This window comes from Hemitrygon akajei, chromosome 7 (genome assembly GCF_048418815.1).
Source record: "Hemitrygon akajei chromosome 7, sHemAka1.3, whole genome shotgun sequence".
NCBI lineage: Eukaryota > Metazoa > Chordata > Chondrichthyes > Myliobatiformes > Dasyatidae > Hemitrygon > Hemitrygon akajei.
In genome coordinates, this window is record NC_133130.1 from 137,543,536 (window position 1) to 137,565,157 (window position 21,622).

Below are 21,622 nucleotides of genomic sequence, written 5' to 3' on the forward strand. Positions count from 1 at the left end.
GAGGTCCCATATTGCAATAGATTTCATTATGGGTTTGCCACCTTCCGATGTTGCCACAGTGATTGTGATAGTGGTAGACTGGTTCTCCAAGACTGCCCACTTCATTTCCCTCCCCAAACTTCCATCAGCTTTTGAGATGGCAGACCTGGCTGTCCAACATGTAGGTTGCCTCTATGGTTTTCCTCAGGACACAGTACAAAGTAAATGGCAGGATACTTGGGAGTGTGGAGGAGCAGAGGGATCTGGGGGTACATGTCCACAGATCCCTGAAAGTTGCCTCACAGGTAGATAGGGTAGTTTAGAAAGCTTATGGGGTGCTAGCTTTCATAAGTCGAGGGATAGAGTTTAAGGGTCGCGAGGTAATGATGCAGCTCTATAAACTCTGGTTAGGCCACACTTGGAGTACTGTGTCCAGTTCTGGTCGCCTCACTATAGGAAGGATGTAGAAGCATTGGAAAGGATACAGAGGAGATTTACCAGGATGCTGCCTGGTTTAGAGAGTATGCATTATGATCAGAGATTAAGGGAGCTCGGGCTTTACTCTGGAGAGAAGGAGGATGAGAGGAGACATGATAGAGGTATACAAGATATAAAGAAGAATAGGTAGAGTGGACAGCCAGTGCCTCTTTCCTAGGGCACCACTGCTCAGTACAAGAGGACATGGCTTTAAAGTAAGGGGTGGGAAATTCAAGGGGGTTATTAGAGGAAGGTTTTTTATTCAGAGAGTGGATGGTGTGTGGAATGCACTGCCTGAGTCAGTGGTGGAGGCAGATACACTAGTGAAGTTTAAGAGACTACTAGACAGGTATATGGAGGAATTTAAGGTGGGGTGGTTATATGAAAGGCAGGGTTTAAGGGACGGCACAACATTGTGGGCTGAAGGGCCTGTACTATGCTGTACTATTCTATGTTCTATGACATTCATTTGGTCCAGGCCCACAATTCGACTCTTGCTTCTGGCGAGCCTTCTGCTCCTTTTTCCGCATCTCCGCGAGTTTGTCCACTGGCTATTGCCTGCAAACCAATGGTTGGTTAGAAAGAGCCAGTCAGCTAGTGGAGAAGTTTCTGCCACGCTTTAACTCCTTGAACTCTTCCACATGGATGTATCTGCTCTGGGAAAAGCTGTCCCACAATCTACATGCCTTCCCTGCCACAGGTACATTACCCCTAGAAGTGGTTCATGGGTTCCTGTGGAGGAGACCACGATGGAGGTCCCGTCTGCCAGGGTCCTGGTTCACCACTGCCGGAATGCTTCAGGAGGTCACAGAGGGCCATTCGAGTTGCCAAACAGTAACACGACCAATGCCCATCAGAGCCCAGGCAGACTACTCCAGCCTGGGGACTGTGTCTGGCTGTCTATCCAAGATCTGCCCTTGCACACTGACTCCCACAAGCTCTTGGTCTGGTTCATTGGTCCCTTCAAGACCACCCATCGCATGAATCTACTTACTCGCCCTCTCCAGCTGCCATCATCTCTCAGGATCACACCAACCTTCCACGTGCCTTGCCTCAAGCCTGTTGTCTAGGGGCCACTCAATCCACCTGAGTCTGCACCTCCAGAACCGAGGACGGTGGAAGGTGTCCAGTGTACGTAGACGGCCAGTCGATGGATTCACATCACCATGGGTGGAGGGTACAGTGCCTGGTCAACTGGGAAGGGCACAGCCCAGAGGAGAGGTCTTGGGTGCTGTCCAGTTTTATCCTGGATCCATCGTTCATCAATGATTTCCACCAGACCTATCTAGATCACCATGGGCTTCAGAGGGGAGGGGTCCTGTCGGGCTTGCTCCTGTGGACACTCCCCAACCTGCACATGCAGGCGCCTCCCAGCCTCCACTCAGCAAATAGGATTCAAATGCCGCTCATCCCATACTCATCACCTGCAGTCTATTTAACCCCCAGTTTTCATCCACAGACCAGGTTCAGTCTTCAAACCAGCCAGCCATTTGTTCCTAGCTTTCACTCTGCTGCCAGACATTTACCTTGTGGCCTGTTGTGTTTAGTTTCTGTTCTCTCTTGTTTAGTGGCCCCTCGTGGCTTGTAATTTAGTGGTGTATACATAAAGTATTGTTTACTGCCAAACCATCTCTGCTTTTTGAGTGAAGCCTCCTCTACATTTCCTGACAAATGTAACATGAGTGTAAATGGGTGATTGATGGCCAGTGTGGACTAGATGAGCTGAAGGATCTGTTTTCTGTGCTGTGCAGCTTCCTGACATACAGAAACTAACAACTGTTATTAAAAATATCTAGAAAATTAATTTTAAAATATTAAATAATTGAAAATATTTGTATTTATATAACCAATCTATTTAAAGGAATGTAATGAAGTATATCTTAACCTTGACCCTTTGGAGCTGCTGTTGACCCCTGTGATGCTATCCCTGGACCTGTTGCAGGTTCTTCCAGTGGGATCCCCACTATGGCCGGTGTAGAATTGTGACTGTCACCCAGGCACTGTAATCCACAGGGATTCCAGGACCAGACACAGCCAGAGTACAGCCTCTGAAGAACATTTGCCAGGAAGTGGAGCACTTTCAACTTCTCACTTCTATGGGCGGAAGTTCCCACTTGCTTCAAAAAGGCAGCAATTATACCAGTGCCTAAGAAGAATAATGTGAGCTGCCTTAATTATTACCCGGTAACACTCACACCAACAATGATGAAATGCTTTGAGAGGTTGGTCATGACTAGACCGAACTCCTGCCTCAGCAAGGGCGTGGACCCATTTCAATTCGACTGTTGCCACAATAGGTCAATGGCAGATGCAATATCAATGGCTCTTCACACGGCTTTAGACCACCTGGACAACACAAACACCTATGTCAGGATTCTGTTCATCGACTATAGCTCAGCATTTAATACCATCATTCCCACAATCCTGATTGAGAAGTTACAGAACCTGGGACTCTGTACCTCCCTCTACAATTGGATCCTCAACTTCCCAACCGGAAGACCACAATCTCTACGGATTGGGGTTAACATCTCCTCCTTGCTGATGACCCACACCTGTGCACCTCAGGGGTGTGTGCTTAGCCCACTGCTCTACTCTCTCTATACCTATGACTGTGTGGCTAGGCATGGCTCAAATACTATCTATAAATTTGCTGATCATACAGCCATTGTTGGTGGAATCTCAAATGGTGACAAGAGGGTGTACAAGAGCGAGATATGCCGACTAGTGGAGTGGTGTTGCAACAACAACCTGGCACTCAACGTCGATAAGACGAAAAAGCTGATTGTGGACTTCCGAATGGGTAAAATGAAGGGACACATACCAATCCTCATAGAGGGATCAGAAGTGGAGAGAGTGAGCAGTTTCAAGTTCTTTGGTGTCAAGATCTCTGAGGACCTAACCTGGTCCCAACATGTTGATGTGGTTATAAAGAAAGCAAGACAGTGACTATAGTTTGACAGTGACAGGAGTTTGAAGAAATTTTGTATGTCAACAAATACACTCAAAAACTTCTATAGATGTATTGTGGAGAGCATTCTGACAGGCTGCATCACCGTCTGGTATGGTGGGAGGGGGTGCTACTGCACAGGACCAAAAGAAGATGCAGAGGGTTGTAAATCTAGTTGGCTCCATCTTGGGTTCTAGCCTACAAAGTACCCAGGATATCTTCAAGCAATGGTGCTCAGAAAGACAGTGTCCATTATTAAGGACCTCCAGCACCCAGGGCATGCCCTTTTCTCACTGTTACCATCAGGTAGGAGTTACAGAAGACTGAAGTCACACACTCAGCGATTCAGGAACAGCTTATTTCCCTCTGCCCTCCGATTCCTAAATGGACATTGAACCCTTGAACACTACCTCACTTTTTAAATATATATTTCTGTTTTTTTGCACAATTTTTAATCTATTCAATATATGTATACTGTAATTGATTCACTTATTTATTTATTATTATTATATTTTTCTTCTATATTATGTATTGAAGGGCCAAATGGCCTACTCTTGCACCTATTTTCTATGTTTCAATGTTTCGATGTATTGCATCAGACTGCTGCTGCTGCTATAAATTTCATGACACATGCCGGTGATAATAAACCTGATTCTGATTTGCACATTCATGAATTTACGTGGAGGATTCTTAGATCTGTTGGCACCTTTTTGGACAATTGCGGGTAGTTCTGTGTGAAACCACTGGCACTTCACTGGCTCCTTCATTTTCTCTTCCAGCTCCCCTGCCCCTTCCTTACCCATCCCTGCTATCGTTTGTACCTTTTCATCCCTCATCTAGCTCATTACGGTTCAACTTCATGTTGTCCAATAGTGGACAACCTTCTGAACGGAAACTCCCCCATCATTTCAGTGATGCTTGCCCATTGCTGATGTTTAGTAAATGTTGAAAATGTAGTCTTAGGAGAGGAAACAAGAAAGGTCATTAGTTTGATATTAAAATTGTTTTACAACTGAAAATGTACTTAATATAGTTTAAGGCTAATTATTTATTGCTTTAACTCTGAACATAAGCTGTTGAATATTTAAAACTACTGCCAAAATGTAAATGGTTTTCATATAAAATCCAATAGCTTTTGTAATATTTATTACCTGCTTCTTAGAAAGGTCAACCCATTATTTTGGATTCTGTGTACACTGATGTCAAGATGAGTTGGCATCTGATGGACGTTCCTTTATTTATTTCAGGGTGCTCCAGGAGTCATAGGACGACCTGGCCTGAAAGGTGCCCCTGGACTTCCTGGTCCTCCTGGCCTGCCAACCATTTATCTGTGGAGGAATACAGATGAAGATTGGTTGTCCTTCTCCGTAAGTTTCTTCTGTATTACTATGTTGTATTACATTTTGAACTTCTCAATAGAAAAAATAAACAGAAGGATTTGTATGTATTTGGTACTCTTAACAATATGTGGATAATGTTCTGCAGCCAACAGTGCAGTTGCTCATGTGTTGTGGGATACTGGTCTCTAACAATTCACTCAAAATGGAGCAGCCCAGCCCTGCTATCTCCAAGGAAATTTGTGACTAATTAAGTGCTAAAAACATTTGAGAAACAACTTTTAGATTCTCCAGGGCCATTGAGCAAGATGTTAGAGTCTGTGGTATCTTGTAGATGTCACAGTTCAATTTGTGTTACTCCCATGTTTTCAATTTCTCTCACTCATTCTCTCTTTCTGACTTCCTACCCTTCTTTCACATTAACTTGTTTTCTCCTTTCCTCTCACTCTCACCATCTTTCCTTCCTACCATCCTCTTCTCTTTCTCCTATTTTCTTTTTATTTCCTCTCCTTTTCCTCCTTCTCTCTACGTTCTCCCCCTGCCTCTCACCTCTTGCTCTTCTTTTTCTCATTACCTTTCTCCTAATTTCGTAATTCCTTCCTCTTTTCTCCAGGAAGATTCAAACATAATTTGTTTCTCTGTCATGTTGTTAACACTTTCCAAATGTGATTAAAATGGAAATAATTCCCCTTTTTCCCTGCTAATAAGTGTTCTATAGAGGGAGTCAAATGTCACAGGTAATTTCCAAACTTTGTTGGCAATAAATATGCTGTAGTGTGCCTTACACTCAGCAATCAGTAATGCTGGATGTTTATTGCAACCATTGACCCAGAAAAAATAATAAAGGGTCTAAATCAAAGAGCAAGCAATTTGTTTAAGAGTCTTTGATATCATGGTAAGCACTCCCAATTATGAGAGGGTTTCTTTTGTTTCTATTTATGTCTGTCTATTTTACCAGGTTCATTTTTGGTGCAAACCTAATTGAAAACAGAGGTCCTCAGCTGAGCGGCCACAGTGATTGAGAGTGCTCAGTCAGAGGGGGAGTTAGAAACAGTTATGTATCCCTGTTGTAATGTCATAATGCCAAAAAGCACAGAAGCAGAATCAGAATCAGATTTATTATCACGAATATAGGTCGTGAATATGTTGCTTTGTGGCAGCAAGACATAGAAATTACTACAAGTTACAAATAAATGGTGTGGAAGATAAAAGAACAGGCCCCCTCGCCCAACAGGTCTATGTCAACCAAGATGCTCCTTCCTCACCAGTTCTGTTTGCTTGTAACCTTGTAAACCTTTCCAATGCATAGTTCAGTTGTGTTGGTGATCTTCTGACTGCAACCAAGATTTAGGAGTTGCTCTGTCAACGTATTACATTTTGTCTCCAAAAGTGATGCTCCCAATCAGGAAGGAATTTCTAAACAAATTTAAATGAGCTTCTTGTACTGGCTGCTGATGTCACAATGAGAGAGATTAATCGTAGCAATCATAGATATCAATGGCACAGAAGTGGGCCCTTCAGCCCATCACATCCATGCTAACCTCTTTGACCATCCACATTACTCCCATTTGCCTGCATTAGTTCCATATTGTACAATTTAAAAATGTGTCTGAATGTAGTAATTGAAGCTAGCTCCATTACTATCTCCTCTGGCAGTGGGCTCCAGATATCAGACATTCTCTGTGGGAAAATATTCATGCCTCAGATCTCCTTCATTTCTCACTGGGACATCAATGTTTCCCAAAAGAATCAAGTGAGGATTGTGTATGTAATTTCCAATAATTTGATATTAACAGTAAATATGGCAATTGCCCATTTTATCTAAATTGAAAGGGATTTTATCCAACATTAATTAAATCCATTTCTCTTGAAATTCAAATATTCTCTACTCTAATGCAAAAAGCAGTCAATCACAGAGTGTTTTTTGTTTTAATTGAAGTATATAAATTTATTTCACTACAGCAAATGTGGTACCTTTGTTCAAGAATAGCAGTGAGGATAATGGGCCGGTCAGTCTAACATCAGAGCTGGAGAAACTCTTGCACAAAATTCTGAGGACCAAGATAAATCTGCAGTTGCAAAGGCAATGATTGATCAGCAATAGTTGGCACAGATATAAGTTCAAGTTTAATTATCATTCAAAATACATGAATATAGCCAAATGAAATAGCGTTCCTCCAGGGCCAAGGTGCAAAACACATTACCAACAGCACACAGCACAGATAGCACATACCGTTACAATTTCAGAAAAACATACAGACACAAAGAAAAAAATAATATTCCCCAAGTCCATAACTATAGTCCTGGTCCAGCTTGCTTTACCGTCGAGTGAACACTGAAGGACAACACTTAACGGAAGGGGCCAGATCCCAAACCAGTACCAAACATATGTGGTTTGAGAAACAAAAAAAAGTGAGTGGCAGTTCTGTGGGTGAAACGCCTTGTTAATGAGAGAGGTCAAAGGAGAATGTCCAGACTGGCTCAAGCAGACTGGAAGGTGACGGTCATGAACGAAAGAAAATCTGCAGATGCTGGAAATCCAAGCCATGCACACAAAGTGCTGGAGGAACTCAGCGGGCCGGGCTGCATCTATGGAGATGAATAAACAGTTGAGGTTACGGGCCCCGACCCTTCATCAGGACAGGATGAAAGAAGATGAGGAGTCAGATAAGAAAATGGGGAGGGGAGGAAGAAACACGTGATAGTGATAGGTGAAACCAGGAGGGTGGAGGAGTGAAGTAAAGAGCTGGGAAGTTGATTGGTGAAAGAGATACAGGGCTGGGGAAGGGGGAGTCTGATAGAAGAGGACAGAAGGCCATGGAAAATAGAAAAGCCCAAGGAGCACCAGAGGGAGGCGATGGGCAGGCAAGGAGATAGGTGAGAGAGGGAAATGGAATAGGGAATCGTGAAGGAGATGGGAGGACATTACTAGAAGTTTGAGAAATCGATGTTCATGCCCAGATGGAATATAAGGTATTATCCTTCAACCTGAGTGTTGTCTGATTGCGGCAGTAGAGAGGGCTGTAGACTGACATATCGGAATGGGAATGGGAAGTGGAATTAAAATGGGTGGCTACTGGGAGATCCCACTTCTGGTGGACAGAGCATAGATGCTCGGTGAAGTGGTCTTCCAATCCACGTCACATCTCACCGACATACTGGAGGCCGCAACGGGAGCACCGGATGCAGTATATGACTCCAATAGGTTCACAGGTGAAGTGTCGCCTCTTCTGGATGGACTGTTTGGGGCCCTGAATGGTAATGAGGAAGGAGGTGTAGGGGCAGATGTAGCACTTGTTCCACTTGTAAGGATAAGTGCCAGGAGGGAGATCAAGGGGAAGGGACAGGTGGATAAGGGAGTCGCATAGGAAGTGATTCCTGTGGAAAACAGAAAGTGGGGGGAGGGGGGGGGGCAGGAGAAAAGATGTACTTTGTGGTGGTGTGGTGGGATCCATTGGAGATGGCAGAAGTTACAGAGAATGTGCTGGATGCAGAGGCTGGTGGGGTGGTGGGTAAGGACAAGAAGAACTCTATCCCTGGTGAAATGTCAAGAGGATGGAGTGAGTGCAGACGTGTGTGAAATGGAGATGCGGTTGAGGTAAATGTTGATGGTGGAAGAAGGGAAGCCCCTTTCTTTGAAAAAGGAGGACATCTCCTTAGCTCTGGAATGAAAAGCCTCATCCTGAGAGCAGATACAACGGAGACAGAAAAATTGAGAGAACAGGAAGGCATTTTTACAAGGAACAGAATGAGAAGAGGTATAATCCAGGTAGGTAGACATCAGTAGATAAGTTGTCTCCAGAGACAGAGACCGAGAGATTGAGAAAGGGGAGGGAGGTGTCAGAAATGGACCAGGTAAATTTGACGGCAGGGTGGAAGTTGAAAGCAAAGTTGATGAAGTCAACAAGTTCCGCATGGGTGCACCAATGAAGTCATCGATGTAGCCAGGGAAGAGTTAGGGAATTACACCAGTATAGGCTTGGAACATAGACTGTTCCACTTAGCCGACAAAAAGGCAGGCATAGCTGGGGGATATGCACGTGCCTTTGAAGGCAGTGGGAGGCACTGAAGGAGAAATTACTGAGAGTGAGGACAAGTTCCGTCAGATGGAGGAGACTGGTGGTGGAGGGGAACTGGTCTGGTGTCCAGAAAGAAATGGAGAACTTTGAGGCCTTCCTGGTGAAAGATGGAGGTGTATAGGGACTGGACATCCATAATAAAAATAAGATGATTGGGGCTAGGGACCTTGAAGTTATTCAAACGATCAAGAGCATGTGAAGTGTCATGGATGTAGGTAGGAAGGGACTGAACCGGGAGGATAAGACTGAGTTGAGGTATGCAGATATGAGTTCAATGGGGCAGAAGCAAGCTGAAACAATGGGTCTACCTGGACAGGCAGGTTTATGGATCTTGGGTAGGAGGTAGAAATGGAAGGTGCAGGGTGAGGAAACTATGAGGTTGGTGGAAGTGGATGGGAGATTCCCAGAGTTAATAAGGTCAGTGATGGTGTGGGACAAAATGGACTGCAGCTCCTTAGTGGGGTCATGGTCAAGGGGTAAGTAAGAGGAGGTGTCTGGCAGTTGTCACAGAGCCTCAGCAAGATAGAGGCTTATCCATCAGACTTCTACAGCAGCCCCCTTATCTGTGGGTTTGATAGTGACGTCAGGATTAGTGCAGAGAGAATGGAGGGCAGAGCATTCAGTAGGAGTGAAGTTGGAATTGGAGAGAGTAGTGGTGAAGTTGAGACAGTTGATGTCCCATTGTCAGTTAGCAATGAAAAGATCCAGAGCAGGCAGAAAACCAGTGCGGGGTGTTCAGGGAGGAGGGTTGAAGAAAGAAGAGGTTATCGATAAGGGTGGGGAGTCCTTGCCAAAGAAGTAGGCTCAGGGACGGGCAGCAGAAGAAGAGCACAGCATCATGGTGGGTGCAGAACTCACTGAGGTGTGGGCGCAGGAGAGCAAAGGTGAGGCTATTATAGAGGACAGAACATTCTGCCTCAGAGAGGGGAAGGTCAGAGGGAATGATGAAAATCTGACGTGGATGAGAGCTGGGAACCAAGAGGGAAAGGGGGTTGGTAGAGGAGAGGGGAAGGTTGGGGTGAGAGGAAGAAGATGGAGTCTCCAAGGACCCAAGAGCTGACGGTGGGACCTGAGAGACATGGGATGGCTCAGGTCCCATGGGGGAAGGTGACAGTAACTGGAATAACTATATGTTACAACAGTGCTGTGCAGAAGAGCATCTCTGAATGTACAACACATCAAAACTTGAAGTGGATAGGATACAGCAGCAGAAAACCACAAACATACACTCAGTGGCCACTTTATTAGGTACAGGAGATGCCGAATAAAATGGCCACTTAGCGTATAGCGTGAATAGATGTAGGCCCAGCACCAACCCTTCAGCACTCTGATTGCACTGAGTACCAACCAGATACATACACTTACCCAGATTCTTGCTGATTAACCAACCCTCTGCTAGTACAATCCCCTCAAAGTCATAAATGCTTATCTTTTGGATAACTCTCTTATCGAAGACCTTCCTGAAATCCAAGTATACAACGTCTACCTGTTTCCATCTATCCATTGAGCTCATTATATCCTCAAGGAGCTTCAGCTGGTTTGTCAAACAGAACATCCATGTCTACCCAATGGAATCACTTCTATCCAGATATCTCACTATTTCTTCCTTAATGAAAGCTTCAAGCATTTTCCTGACCACAGACATTAAGCTAACTGTCCTATAGTTAAGGCCCTACAGAGGGCAGAGGGACCTTGGCATACAAGTGCAAAGGTCTATGAAGGTGGCAGCATGGGTGAAGAGAATGGTTAAAACTGGGGGCGACACAGCTGCATAGCGGTAGGTGCACCAATATTACAGCTCGGGCCATCGGAGATTGGATTTCCATTCCAATGCCATCTGTAAGAAGTTTGTACATCCTTCCTGGGAGCATGTGGGTTTCCTCCGGGTGCTCCGGTTTCCTCCCACGTTCCAAAGACATCCTGGTAAGTAGGTTCATTGGGCACTGTAAATTATCCTGTGATTAGTCTAGGGTTAAATGGGTGGGTTGCTGGACAGTGTGGCTCACTGGGCTGGAAGGGTCTGTCCCACACTCTGTCTCTAAATTAAAAAATATATATATATATGTGGGATGCTGGCCTTCATTATATCAAGTGTAAATACAGTGACGTCTTGGCAGAATTTTACAAAATATTAGTTAGGTCACAGACTGGTCACCATGCTTTTGGAAGGACGTGTTTGCACTGAAGAGGAGGCAGAGATTCACTGGGATTCTGTCTGGGATTGAATCCTTCAGTTATGAGGAGATAGTGGATAGGCTGGATTTGTTTCTGGAGGGGTTGAGGGGGTGGGGATCTTATAAAGTTGTACAGAATTTTGAGCAACACAGATAGGGTAGAGAGTAACAAACTTACTCTGAGACCAGAAAGGCATTGATTGAAGATGAGGAGAAAGAGTTTCAGAGGGGGTACAGAGGAAGAACTTTCTTTCACACAAAAGATGGCCGAAGTCTGAGAAGGTGGTCGAGGCAGGTATTTTCACATCTGGATGAGCACTTGATTCTCACTTTCAGACCAACTGCTGGTAAATAGGATTATGGTCAACATAGACAGGGTGGGCCAAAGGACCAATTGTTGTGTGGGTGATGCTTTGACACACTCAAGAATCTTAATGAGAGTGAGGAAAATGACTGAAGTGTTTTGTCAATCAGGGAAAGCAAATACAGCTGGAAATGTGAAGAGCTTAGAAAGACAATCCTACTTTCTTGGTCAATTTGCATCACTTTTTGAGGGAAGGTAAAGATATCAGTTCATTAATAACATTCATAATACGAAGGATTGTATTGTGTCTACCCTAATGTGGATTTTTTTTTATTTTGGTTATGTGCAAAACTACTGTAAATGCAGAAAATTAGAGTATTAATCTACTAATTCTCTTCTATATTTTAAACAGCGAACACAATTTTACCAAATGTTGTTAACACACTGGCCTGTAAGTATGAAACATCTTTTCCTATCAAGTATAGATTAAGTGTTCAATTGTTCCAGACTATATTATTAAAAGGTTGTTTTAGTGCCTTTATCCAAAGGCAGGTTTATCAGTAGCAAAGCTCGACTTCCGAAAATGTAACTGTTGTCAAGCTTGTAGAACTTGTATTCAACTACCATTTGAGGCTATTTTCCACGACGAAGCACTCCTTGGCTATTAATATGCTCCCTGCCCTTGAGTAAGTGAGTAGCCCTTGATAAGACTGGCCTGAGTTGGCTTTTTCCTTTCATAGCTTGAGGAGTAACACCTGTGTTTCAGTTGTTTGCTCTTCTCCCCAGACAACACAGCCAGAGTCAGGAATTTACCAGTGCAAGTTATTCCCACTGCAGGTTGAGTAATTGTCTATCTCACTCGCGCACACTGGAGTGTTACTTTACTCCGTCACTATGCAACCCAGGTGCTCAAATGTTCAGATCGGAGCACGTGGCAGTAAACCTAGCAAACCTAACTGATTTCCTGTTGGAAGGAAAGACAGAATTGTAGTTTTTTTGAGGAGGCATTAACTCTAACATGAAACAAATAAAATTTGTTATTCCGCACATCAGAACCAGGTTTATTATCACAGACATATGTCATGAAATTTGTTATTTCACAGCAGCAGTACGGTGCAAGACAACAATTACTATAAGTTACACACCTAAATAGTGCAAAAGATGAATCTTGAGGTAGTATTCATGGCTTCATAGACTGTTTAGAAATGTGAAGGCAGAGGGGCAGAAGCTGTTCTTAAAATATTGAGTGTGGGTCTTCAGGCTCCTTTACCACCTCCCTGATGGTAGTAATGCGGAACAGGAAGTCCTGGATGGTCTTTAATGATGCACCATTGAAGAACATGTTGAAAACCCATTCCATATTAATATTTAAGAGGCCACACGTGACAGAAATGGAAGATTTACTACAAGGTAGCATTTTAAGTTCTATATGATTTGTGCTTTTCTGGATTTTGATCCGATGCTGCATCCACTTTGTGCCGTTTCTAGACCCAGCACGGAGAATTCGGACCTCCAGGTCTCCCAGGAAAGCCAGGTGATCCTGTAAGTAAAAACCAAAATAGAAGCAGAAAAAAACCCAAAAATCTCTGAAGTAAGTGGCTGAAACTGATCAGCAAAGTGATACAATTGCCAGATCAGTGGAGAACAATTTGGTTTCAGTGTATTATTGTCACATGTTTTACAAGGATGTTGCTTGAATTGGGGAGCATGCCTTATGAGAATAGGTTAAGTGAACTCGGCCTTTTCTCCTTGGAGCGACAGAGGATGAGAGGTGACCTGATAGAGGTGTAGAAGAAGATGAGAGGCATTGATCGTGCCAATATTCAGAGGCTTTTTCCCAGGGCTGAGATGGCTAGCACGAAAAGGCACAGTTTTAAGGTGCTTGGAAGTAGGTACAGAGGAGATGTCAGGGTTAAATTTTCTACGCAGAGAGTGGTGAGTGCGTGGAATGGGCTGTTGGCGGCGGCAGTGGAGGTGGACACGATAGGGTCTTTTAAGAGACTCCTGGATAGGTAGATGCAGCTTAGAAAAACAGAGGGCTATGGATAACCCTAAGTAATTTCTCAGGTAAGGACATGTTCAGCACAGCTTTGTGGGCCGAAGGGCCTATATTGTGCTGTAGGTTTTCTATGCTTCTATGTACTGAGGTAAGTGGTCAGATCATTACACAGAGCATTGAAGTAGAACAAGGTAAAACAATAACGGAATGCAGAATTAAGTGGGAGGGCTACAGGGTAAGAGCAATGCAGGTTGACAATCAGGTGCAATGCCACAATAAGAAAGATTGTGAGGTCAGGGCTCGATGTAATATGTTGAGGTGTGAGCACTGGAATCATTAAACCAGAACTGGAAGTTCAAGGTATTTGGGAAGCCACTGTGGTCCGGATCAGGAAGCGCACAACACTGATCTCCGTAGCTGAAAGCACGCAGGTCTGATTATGACTGCAGGTGCATTCAGATGATCCACACAGAACCATGGCTCTTGTTTCTGGAGTTCTGCACCGACACCCACATTAAGTCAGGATGAGAGCTGCTGGAATAATGCAGGCATTCGGAACCAGCTTAAGCCAAGTGCAAATGTTGGAACCAGATCCCAGAATGAACACTAAGACCTCACTAATCCCTGCCAGTGGAACTACGAAAGGAGGGAAGTGTTCTCCTGATTAAGTGTATCATTAGCTTTTGCAATTTCTGACGTGTAACACTCCTAATTTCGGATGGTCAGATCTAGACTTGTGGTATGAAAATCCTCAGATTATATAGCAAAAGATGTTCCGCAATGCTGGAATTGGGAATTAAATCTAAGCATTAGAAGTCAGAAAGTGATCTCAGCGGATTAAGTGGATTTCCTTGCCAGCAATAAGCAACAAGTGGTAGCAGATGCAGGTTTCCCTGGAATGTTTTAGAAACTGCAGCTTGATTATGGTGATGATTACAGACAGACTATCATAGATGTTTTCTGTAGCTTTCTGAACTAGCATTTTACCTTGCACAATAACTGCAATGGTGACTTGTAATTGCTATCAGATTGAGTGATGATATATCATTTTTCTTTTACTTGCTTTACAGTGAGTTGTTATGATATTTCTGTTCTCTTAATACTGTGATTGTCTATTAAGCAATGATATCATAGTATCACACAGCACCGAAGCAGGGCATTCCGCCCAACTATTCCATGCTAACCAGTGGGCACCCGTAGTTACCGGTACTTAACCCCTCACAGCTCTCTGTGCCAAAGCAATTCAAATCCTCACCTTGACATTTCTCAAATACTGACAGCACAGCAGCTTCCACCAATCTCTCAGGTAGCACATGCAGGGTGCACGTTACTCTCTCAGTGAAGAAGGTCCCATTGATATCCCCTTTGTCTCTTCCCACCCTCCCCCCATCCTAAAACTACGAACACTAGTTTTACCTATCTCTGGCATCAGGAAAATTTTCCTACTGTCTGCCCTATATGTGCCCCTCAGAACTTCAGAACCCTGCTTTTAGAAGTTAGCTATGGACTAAACTGTCCATAGTTCTTCTTGGTTTATAGACACGTTGTCCATGTTCTTTCCCACTGATCATCTACAGGCCATGAGCTAGCTAACTGTCCCGTGATTACCATTAGAATTTTGCAATGAAGTTATAGAAATGCCAGCTACAAAAACAACATATAAAGGTAGAATTTTGCCAGCAGTGTGCTTGTATTCTCAGGGTGATGAGTATATCGTGAAGCTTGTAAATTGTATATCATATAAATTCATTTAAGATGATCATAACTTCCATTTTAACCCAGCCCAGTTGGCATGAGTGGGTGATAGTTGAAATGGCAAAGGTTTGAGTTCACCTGATCATTCCCAAGATTTTACCTGAAACAGGTAGTCCATACCTGCAGACCTAATTAAAATGTTGAACCACAATAACACTGACAGTGTCTCCATTTTAATTGCTCATTTTAGAGTGAGTGTCACAAGCATTAGACTGAAATAGACATAATGTTTTATCCATTTAAGCATTTTTTTCAAGGATCTTTGTGGCTCAGTGCCCTTCCTGGTCCACCGAATTCTTGAGGCTGCTTTCCTCCTCCTGCCCTGCCTGTATCCTTCTCCATTCCTTTCTCCGCTTCCTCAAGCAACTCCACCCGCACATTTACCTTACTGAGGACCTTTCCCTTTAACCTTCAGCAAGGTTTGCTTCACCTGACTCTATTCCTACTAACTTTTGGCAGGGAACAGTGCAGCCACCTTTAGATAGGACTAATGGTTCATGACTTGCCTTGTTGTGGGTTTGTGGTATCGACTTGGCACCTTCTGTGAGAAACTGGTGAAATCCCCAGCTAACTTCTACTGTTCCTCAAACCTCTTAGGTCAAAACAAAATTGGGTCAGCTTTGAAATTTGCCTGAACTTTGCCATTGAATATAACAACACTATTAAAAGGGTACTTAGACAGATATATACATCAGAAAGGTTTAAAGGGATCTGGGCCAATGCAGGCAAATGGGGCTAGATTTGATGGGCATTTTGGTCGGCATGGAACACTTGGGCCAAAGGGCCTGTTTCCTTGCTGTGTGACTCTATGATTTTGCTCTCTTTGCCTCATTGAATCTCTCCAACTGTGAATGACCATTGATGATGAATTTTTTAGGGCCCTCCTGGAGCTCCAGGACATCCAGGACCACCTGGCAATCAAGGTGACATGGTGAGTGTATTCTCAACCACATACAAACCCACCACCCAACAGAAACGCCTTTTGTAGCAGAGACAAAATGCTGGAAGAACTCAGCAAGTCAGGCATCCTCTAAGGAGAGGAATCAAGAGTTGACGTTTTGGGCTCAGGGCTAGAAAGGAAGGGGGAAGAAACCAGAATAAAGTGTGAGTGGAGGGCAAGAAGTACAAGCTGCCAGTGCTGGGTGAAGCCAGGTGAAGGAATCCGACCAACACACACAAAATGCTGGAGGAACTCCGCAGAATTTGAAGCATCTGCAGAATATATTGTGCTTAAAAATAATCCATTGTTTTCTATCATATTTTGGAATGAGGATTCATATAGACATTTTGTTCATTGTACTCTGGAAAATTTTGTCACAAAATGCTTCGAGGATTTGATGGGTGCAAGTAGTGATAGGTGATTTTGGCAATCTTACCTCTGGAGAAAGTAGCAAGGGTCCCAGAACTGAACATTTTCCAGCAAGTATATACTCTTGTGGAAGTCATGCATGGAAAGAATTGTACTGGTTAGTAATGCCCCTCTGATACTAAGCAAAGCTCTTTGAAACATATTGTTTCTTACTACTTTAGTAAAGTGTTTATGGGTTTGGGCTGATGTTGCACTGTCACTCCCACAAAATAGGAAAAATAAAGTAGTTTTAGTTCTCTGCTCAGAGATTATTGACTAGTCGTAGCGCAATCTCTCAAGTTGAGTATGATGTTCTCCTAAGGGTTATCAATTGGTGGGTCCTCAGGTGGTCATAGAAGGATTCACATATTCTTGTGTGATATGCTGGATAATGGAAAATGCTTCACTCTCCAAATCTCAGAAACTCACAAGCCTCTCCACCACGACAAGTTGACGATCCTTGGAGAAGATTATTGACCATGTCCAAATAATTGCACCAATCCAACCTCATCAGAATTACAGAAGCACGGCACAAAGTCTGGTTTAATATTTAGTAAGCTGTTATGAAATGATCTGCAGAGAGCAGTTTAAAACAAGTTGCCACACTCCAGTGGCAAGAGCTTCATGCTGACAGTAATAACTTGAAGACAGTGGCAGTAGATGATCTTGTTGGATGATGAAAAGGATTCCTTTAACAAGCAATGCCTGGTCATTGGTTTCCAAGGGAAACAGTGAGCATCTAATAAGTGCTAGAGGACAGGCGCAAGTTATTCATTATTTCTGAAAATCTCATTCATTGATTCCAGCTCAACATTTAAGGAACTATTGTGGACTTCAAGAAAGGGAAGTTGGATGGACTGGTCCTCATTGAGGGGTCAGTGGACAAAGGGTGAACAGCATCAAGTTCCTGGGCATCAACATCTTGGAAGATCTATTTGGGCCCAACACATAGATGTGGTAACAAAGAACGTGTCATTTTCCGGTCCGCGGATTCCGGACTCCGGGTCCTCCAACTGTCCCTTGTTTCGGTTGGGCTCAAGCATTTGCACCTGATGCTCATCTTGTTGGCTGGGAATATAAGTGGCTCTGGGATTGAGTGTAGTGGGGAGGTTGTCTTATCAGTCCCTGCCTGGAGTAACCCACTGGTGGAAGGCTAGTTCATTCAGTGAGTTATGGATTTGGCTATTCCATAGCCCGTCAAGGTTACTGCCTGCCTTGAGTCTTGGAGCCACCCCAGACTGAGCTCCCTCCCTGTCTCTTGCCTCTGTTGGGTAAGCCAGGCTGGTTACCGTTACCCTGTGGTTGGTTCTGTCCCTTCCTGTCCCTTGCCTCTGTTGGGTAAGCCAGGCTGGTTACTGTTACCCTGCGGTTGGTTCTGTCCCTTCCTGTTCCTTGCCTCCGTTGCATTGTGTCCCGTGTCCTGCCGAGGAGTCCCACAGCCCACCCAGGAAACTAGCCTCCAAGAACTCCAAGCCCCAAGACTCCAGCCTCGAGCTGCCCCAGACCTCCAAGTGCTCCAAGCCCCAAGACTCTAGCCTCAAGCTTCCCAAGAACTCCGAGAATTCCAGGAACCCAAGTCTCCAAGAACTGCAAGAATCCAAGTCTCCAAGTCTTTGACTCCTAGAACCCAGGCCTTGTCACATCTCCACCTGGTCTGGGGGTCTGAGCCCGAGTCAAGGCCCAGGCTCTGGGTCCGTGTCCAGTCTCGAGCTCCTTGTTCCCAGTCCCTCGTCCCAGTCCTGCTTCCCCAGCCCTGTCTGCGACCTGTCCCGTCCTGTTCCTAGTACTTCCGTGTCTGTGTCCTGCATTTGGGTCCATTCCCAACACCCCCTTATGACAGAATGCACATCAGAGACTCTTCTTCATTAGGAGTTTGAGCCGACATGGTATGTCACCAGCGACTTTTGCAAATTTCAACAGATATATGGCGGAGAGTATTCTGGCTGGTGCAGAACAGCCTGAAGTGGAGGCTGTAAATCACAGGATCACAAGAGGCTACAAAGGGTTGTAGACTCCTCCAGCTCTATCACAAACACAAGCCTCCCTGCCAACGAGGACATCTTCAAGAGGCAGCGCTTCAAGAAGGCAGCATCCATCATTAAGGACCCTTGCCATCTGGGACATGTCCTCTTCTCATTGTTACCATTGGGGGGAGGTACAGCAGCCTGAAGACCAACAATCAATAATTCAAAAATAGCTTCTTCTCCTCTGGCGTCAGTTTTCTGAATGGTTCATGAATGTTTCGAGCCGAATCCCTTCGGCAGGACTGGAGAAATAAAGCTGAGGAGTAGATTCTGATTCTGACTGAATGGTCATCAGGGTTCCTTGCATGATAAAGTTTTATTTAAAAATAGCCCGTATCACTGAAGAACATGATTACAATTACTGAAGATACGGGCAAGTTCTTTTCCATGCTGATACAAGAGAGATTGCAGATGCTGGAATCTGTATCGTCGAACATTCTGCTGGAGGATATCAGTAGCTCCTGCAGCATCTGTGGGTAGAAAGGAGTTCAATGTTCCAGGCTGAAACCGTGCATCAGGACAGAGTTGAGAGGCCAGTATAAAGAGAAGAGGAATTCCGTGAGACCCTCTCTCACTGCTCACCTTGGATCCCTTCATCGCCTATCATGAGAGGCTAGAGAGTATTCCTTGGAATTTAGAAAACTGCAAGCTGACTTTATTCAAATTTGTTAGATTTGTAAGTGTTACGGGTAACTGACACAGAAGAGGAGTTGAGGCCAACATAGATCAGCCATAGTTTTATTTCATGGCGGACCAGGCTTGAGGGGCTGAGTGGCCTACTTGTGTGCAGCATTGGTGAGCAGACAGATTTCAAAATGTCAGCCACCCATCTAGTAGCTCGGCCATTCCACTTGAGTGTGAACGGTGTATATCATCTTGTTACCTCCTGAAGAGGCTGGTGCTGCCTTTATTCCTTGTCCATGGGTGTGCTCTTCCAGCGGGATCCCTACCAGACGTGGTGTATTATTGTCTTTGCTCTCACCGTTTCAATGCTGCTGAGGCCAGCAGCATTCTTCCTTCCAGCACCCTATGTATCGGCCAGTGCTGGAGACGCCTGCTCTGGACACTGGCAGCTGTGAGCTGAAGAGTTAATGTTCAAGCCTGCTGAGCAACTGCAAAGCTTAAGTGCATCCTCTGAACCTTAGCCGGAGTTTGCCGAACAGATGGATATGCATAATTTATCACAGAATTGGAAAGGTCCAGCCAATATTTCAAAATCATGGACAGTGCAAGCCTTCTGGGCTGTTGTTCCTTCATGAGATATCCGTTCCTGATATTGCATTGCCACCAGATGGTAACTACATGGAACTACTTACTCCACCAACACATTAGTGGGAATCCGAATATACTGACAAGCTCACAGACACACTGCGCCCTACATCTCTGCTGCCTGCCCAATCCTCCGTCATGACCTGCTCTAAACGTGTTTGGACTTTGACTGTGAAAGTCCTACCTTATATAAATTTAATATAAAACTCATTTTAAAGCAACTGATTATATTAGTTTAATTATACAACATTTTATTTTAGCTTGAGAAAGTCAGTTCAACGTGGTGAACTAAAATTAACCTTTCAAAAAAGCAGCAAAATTATTTACCAGTGCAGTAAAAAGTCTTCATGCCAATGGGTAAAAAAAATTGCACAAAGTCATTTTTTTAAGTGTCAAATCCCTTCTGTTGTTGAGGTTTGCAGCCACAGATTCAGTTCAATGAGTCTTCCACAAAATGTATTGGTAGTCAGCAGGAATTGGAGGAGGATTTTAATAGCAGGTGATTTTAACTTCCCTAATATTAACTGGGTCTACCAGTGCCTAGAGACCAGATGGATGAAGACTTGCTGAGTGCATCTGGAGCAACATAGACAGTTGTACTGGAGAGGGGACAAAGCTCAACCTACTCTTTGGAAATGACATTATTGATTTGTGATTAGGGGAGAGTACTATGGGACCAGTGGTCATAATTCTAACAGTTTCAAAATAATTGTGGAAAAAGATAGGACTGATCCACATGCTATAAATTGGGGCAACTAATTTTGAGGTAATGGGACAGAAACTTACTGCGGGTTGATTGGGAGAGGTTGTCAGAAGATAAAGGGAAGTGGAGCAGAGGTGCTAGAGGAAGTAATTACATTGGGTCTCACTAACGTAAAGGAAGCCATATCGGGAGCACTGGATATTGTATTCTGGTGAGACCTGAGGTAACTTGATGGACTGCTATATCAAGCACCTTTGCTCCATCTGCAGTGGTCAGCCATTTTAATTCCTGTCCCCTTTCCCACTCCAACGTTTTGGTCTATGGCTTCCACAATGAGGCCTCTCTCAGGTTTGAAGGAGCCACACCTCATTTTCCACCTGGGTAGCCTCCAATCTGATGGCATAAACATCAATTTCTCCAACTTATGATTTTTTTTTTCTCTGCGCCTTCCCTCTTCTTCAATTCCCCACTCTGGCTTCTTACCTCTTCTCACCTGGTGCCCCTCATCTTTCCCTTTCTCCCATGATCCACTCTCCAGATTACTTCTTCTCCAGCCCTTTGCCTTTTCTGTCAATCACCTCCCAGATTCCTACTTCACCCCCTCCCCCATCCACCTGCCTTCACCTATTGCCTTCCAGCTTGTCCTACTTCTCCTCCTGCCACCTTTTTATTCTGGCATTTCCCCCCCCCCCCCCTTCTTTTCCAGTCATGATGAAGGGTCTGGGTCTGAAATGTCAACTGTTTATTCATTTCTACAGATGGTGCCTGACCTGCTGAGCTCCTCTAGTGTTTTGTGTGTGTTGTTCTGGCATCAAGTGAATCCTTAAGGAGTATAAGGGATATAGGAATACACTTAACAATGGACAATAGGTGCAGGAGTAGGCCATTCGGCCCTTCTAGCCAGCACCGCCATTCACTGTGATCATGGCTGATCATCCACAATTAGTACCCCATTCCTGCCTTCTCCCCATATCCCTTGACTCTGCTGTCTTTAAGAGCTCTATCTAACTCTTCCTTGAAAGCATCCAGAGAATTGGCCTCCACTGCCTTCTGAGGCTGAGCATTCCACAGATCCACAACTCTCTGGGTGAAATAGTTTTTCCTCAACTCCGTTCTAAATGGCCTACCCCTTATTCTTAAACTGTGGCCTCTGGTTCTGGACTCCCCCAACATCGGGAACATGTTTCCTGTCTCTAGCATGTCCAATCCCTTAATAATCTTATATGT

General features: G+C 44.3%; 1 protein-coding gene across 1 annotated transcript in view; it reads left to right on the top strand.

Moving 5' to 3' along the window:
- LOC140730960 (uncharacterized) overlaps nucleotides 1–21,622 on the top strand; it is a 405,020-nt gene that overhangs the window by 179,856 nt on the left and 203,542 nt on the right. Inside the window, exons 8-11 of the mRNA XM_073052071.1 lie at nucleotides 4,651–4,770; nucleotides 11,710–11,748; nucleotides 12,786–12,839; nucleotides 15,929–15,982. Coding sequence (XP_072908172.1) covers nucleotides 4,651–4,770; nucleotides 11,710–11,748; nucleotides 12,786–12,839; nucleotides 15,929–15,982 — 267 coding nt within the window. The remainder of the gene's footprint in view (nucleotides 1–4,650; nucleotides 4,771–11,709; nucleotides 11,749–12,785; nucleotides 12,840–15,928; nucleotides 15,983–21,622) is intronic.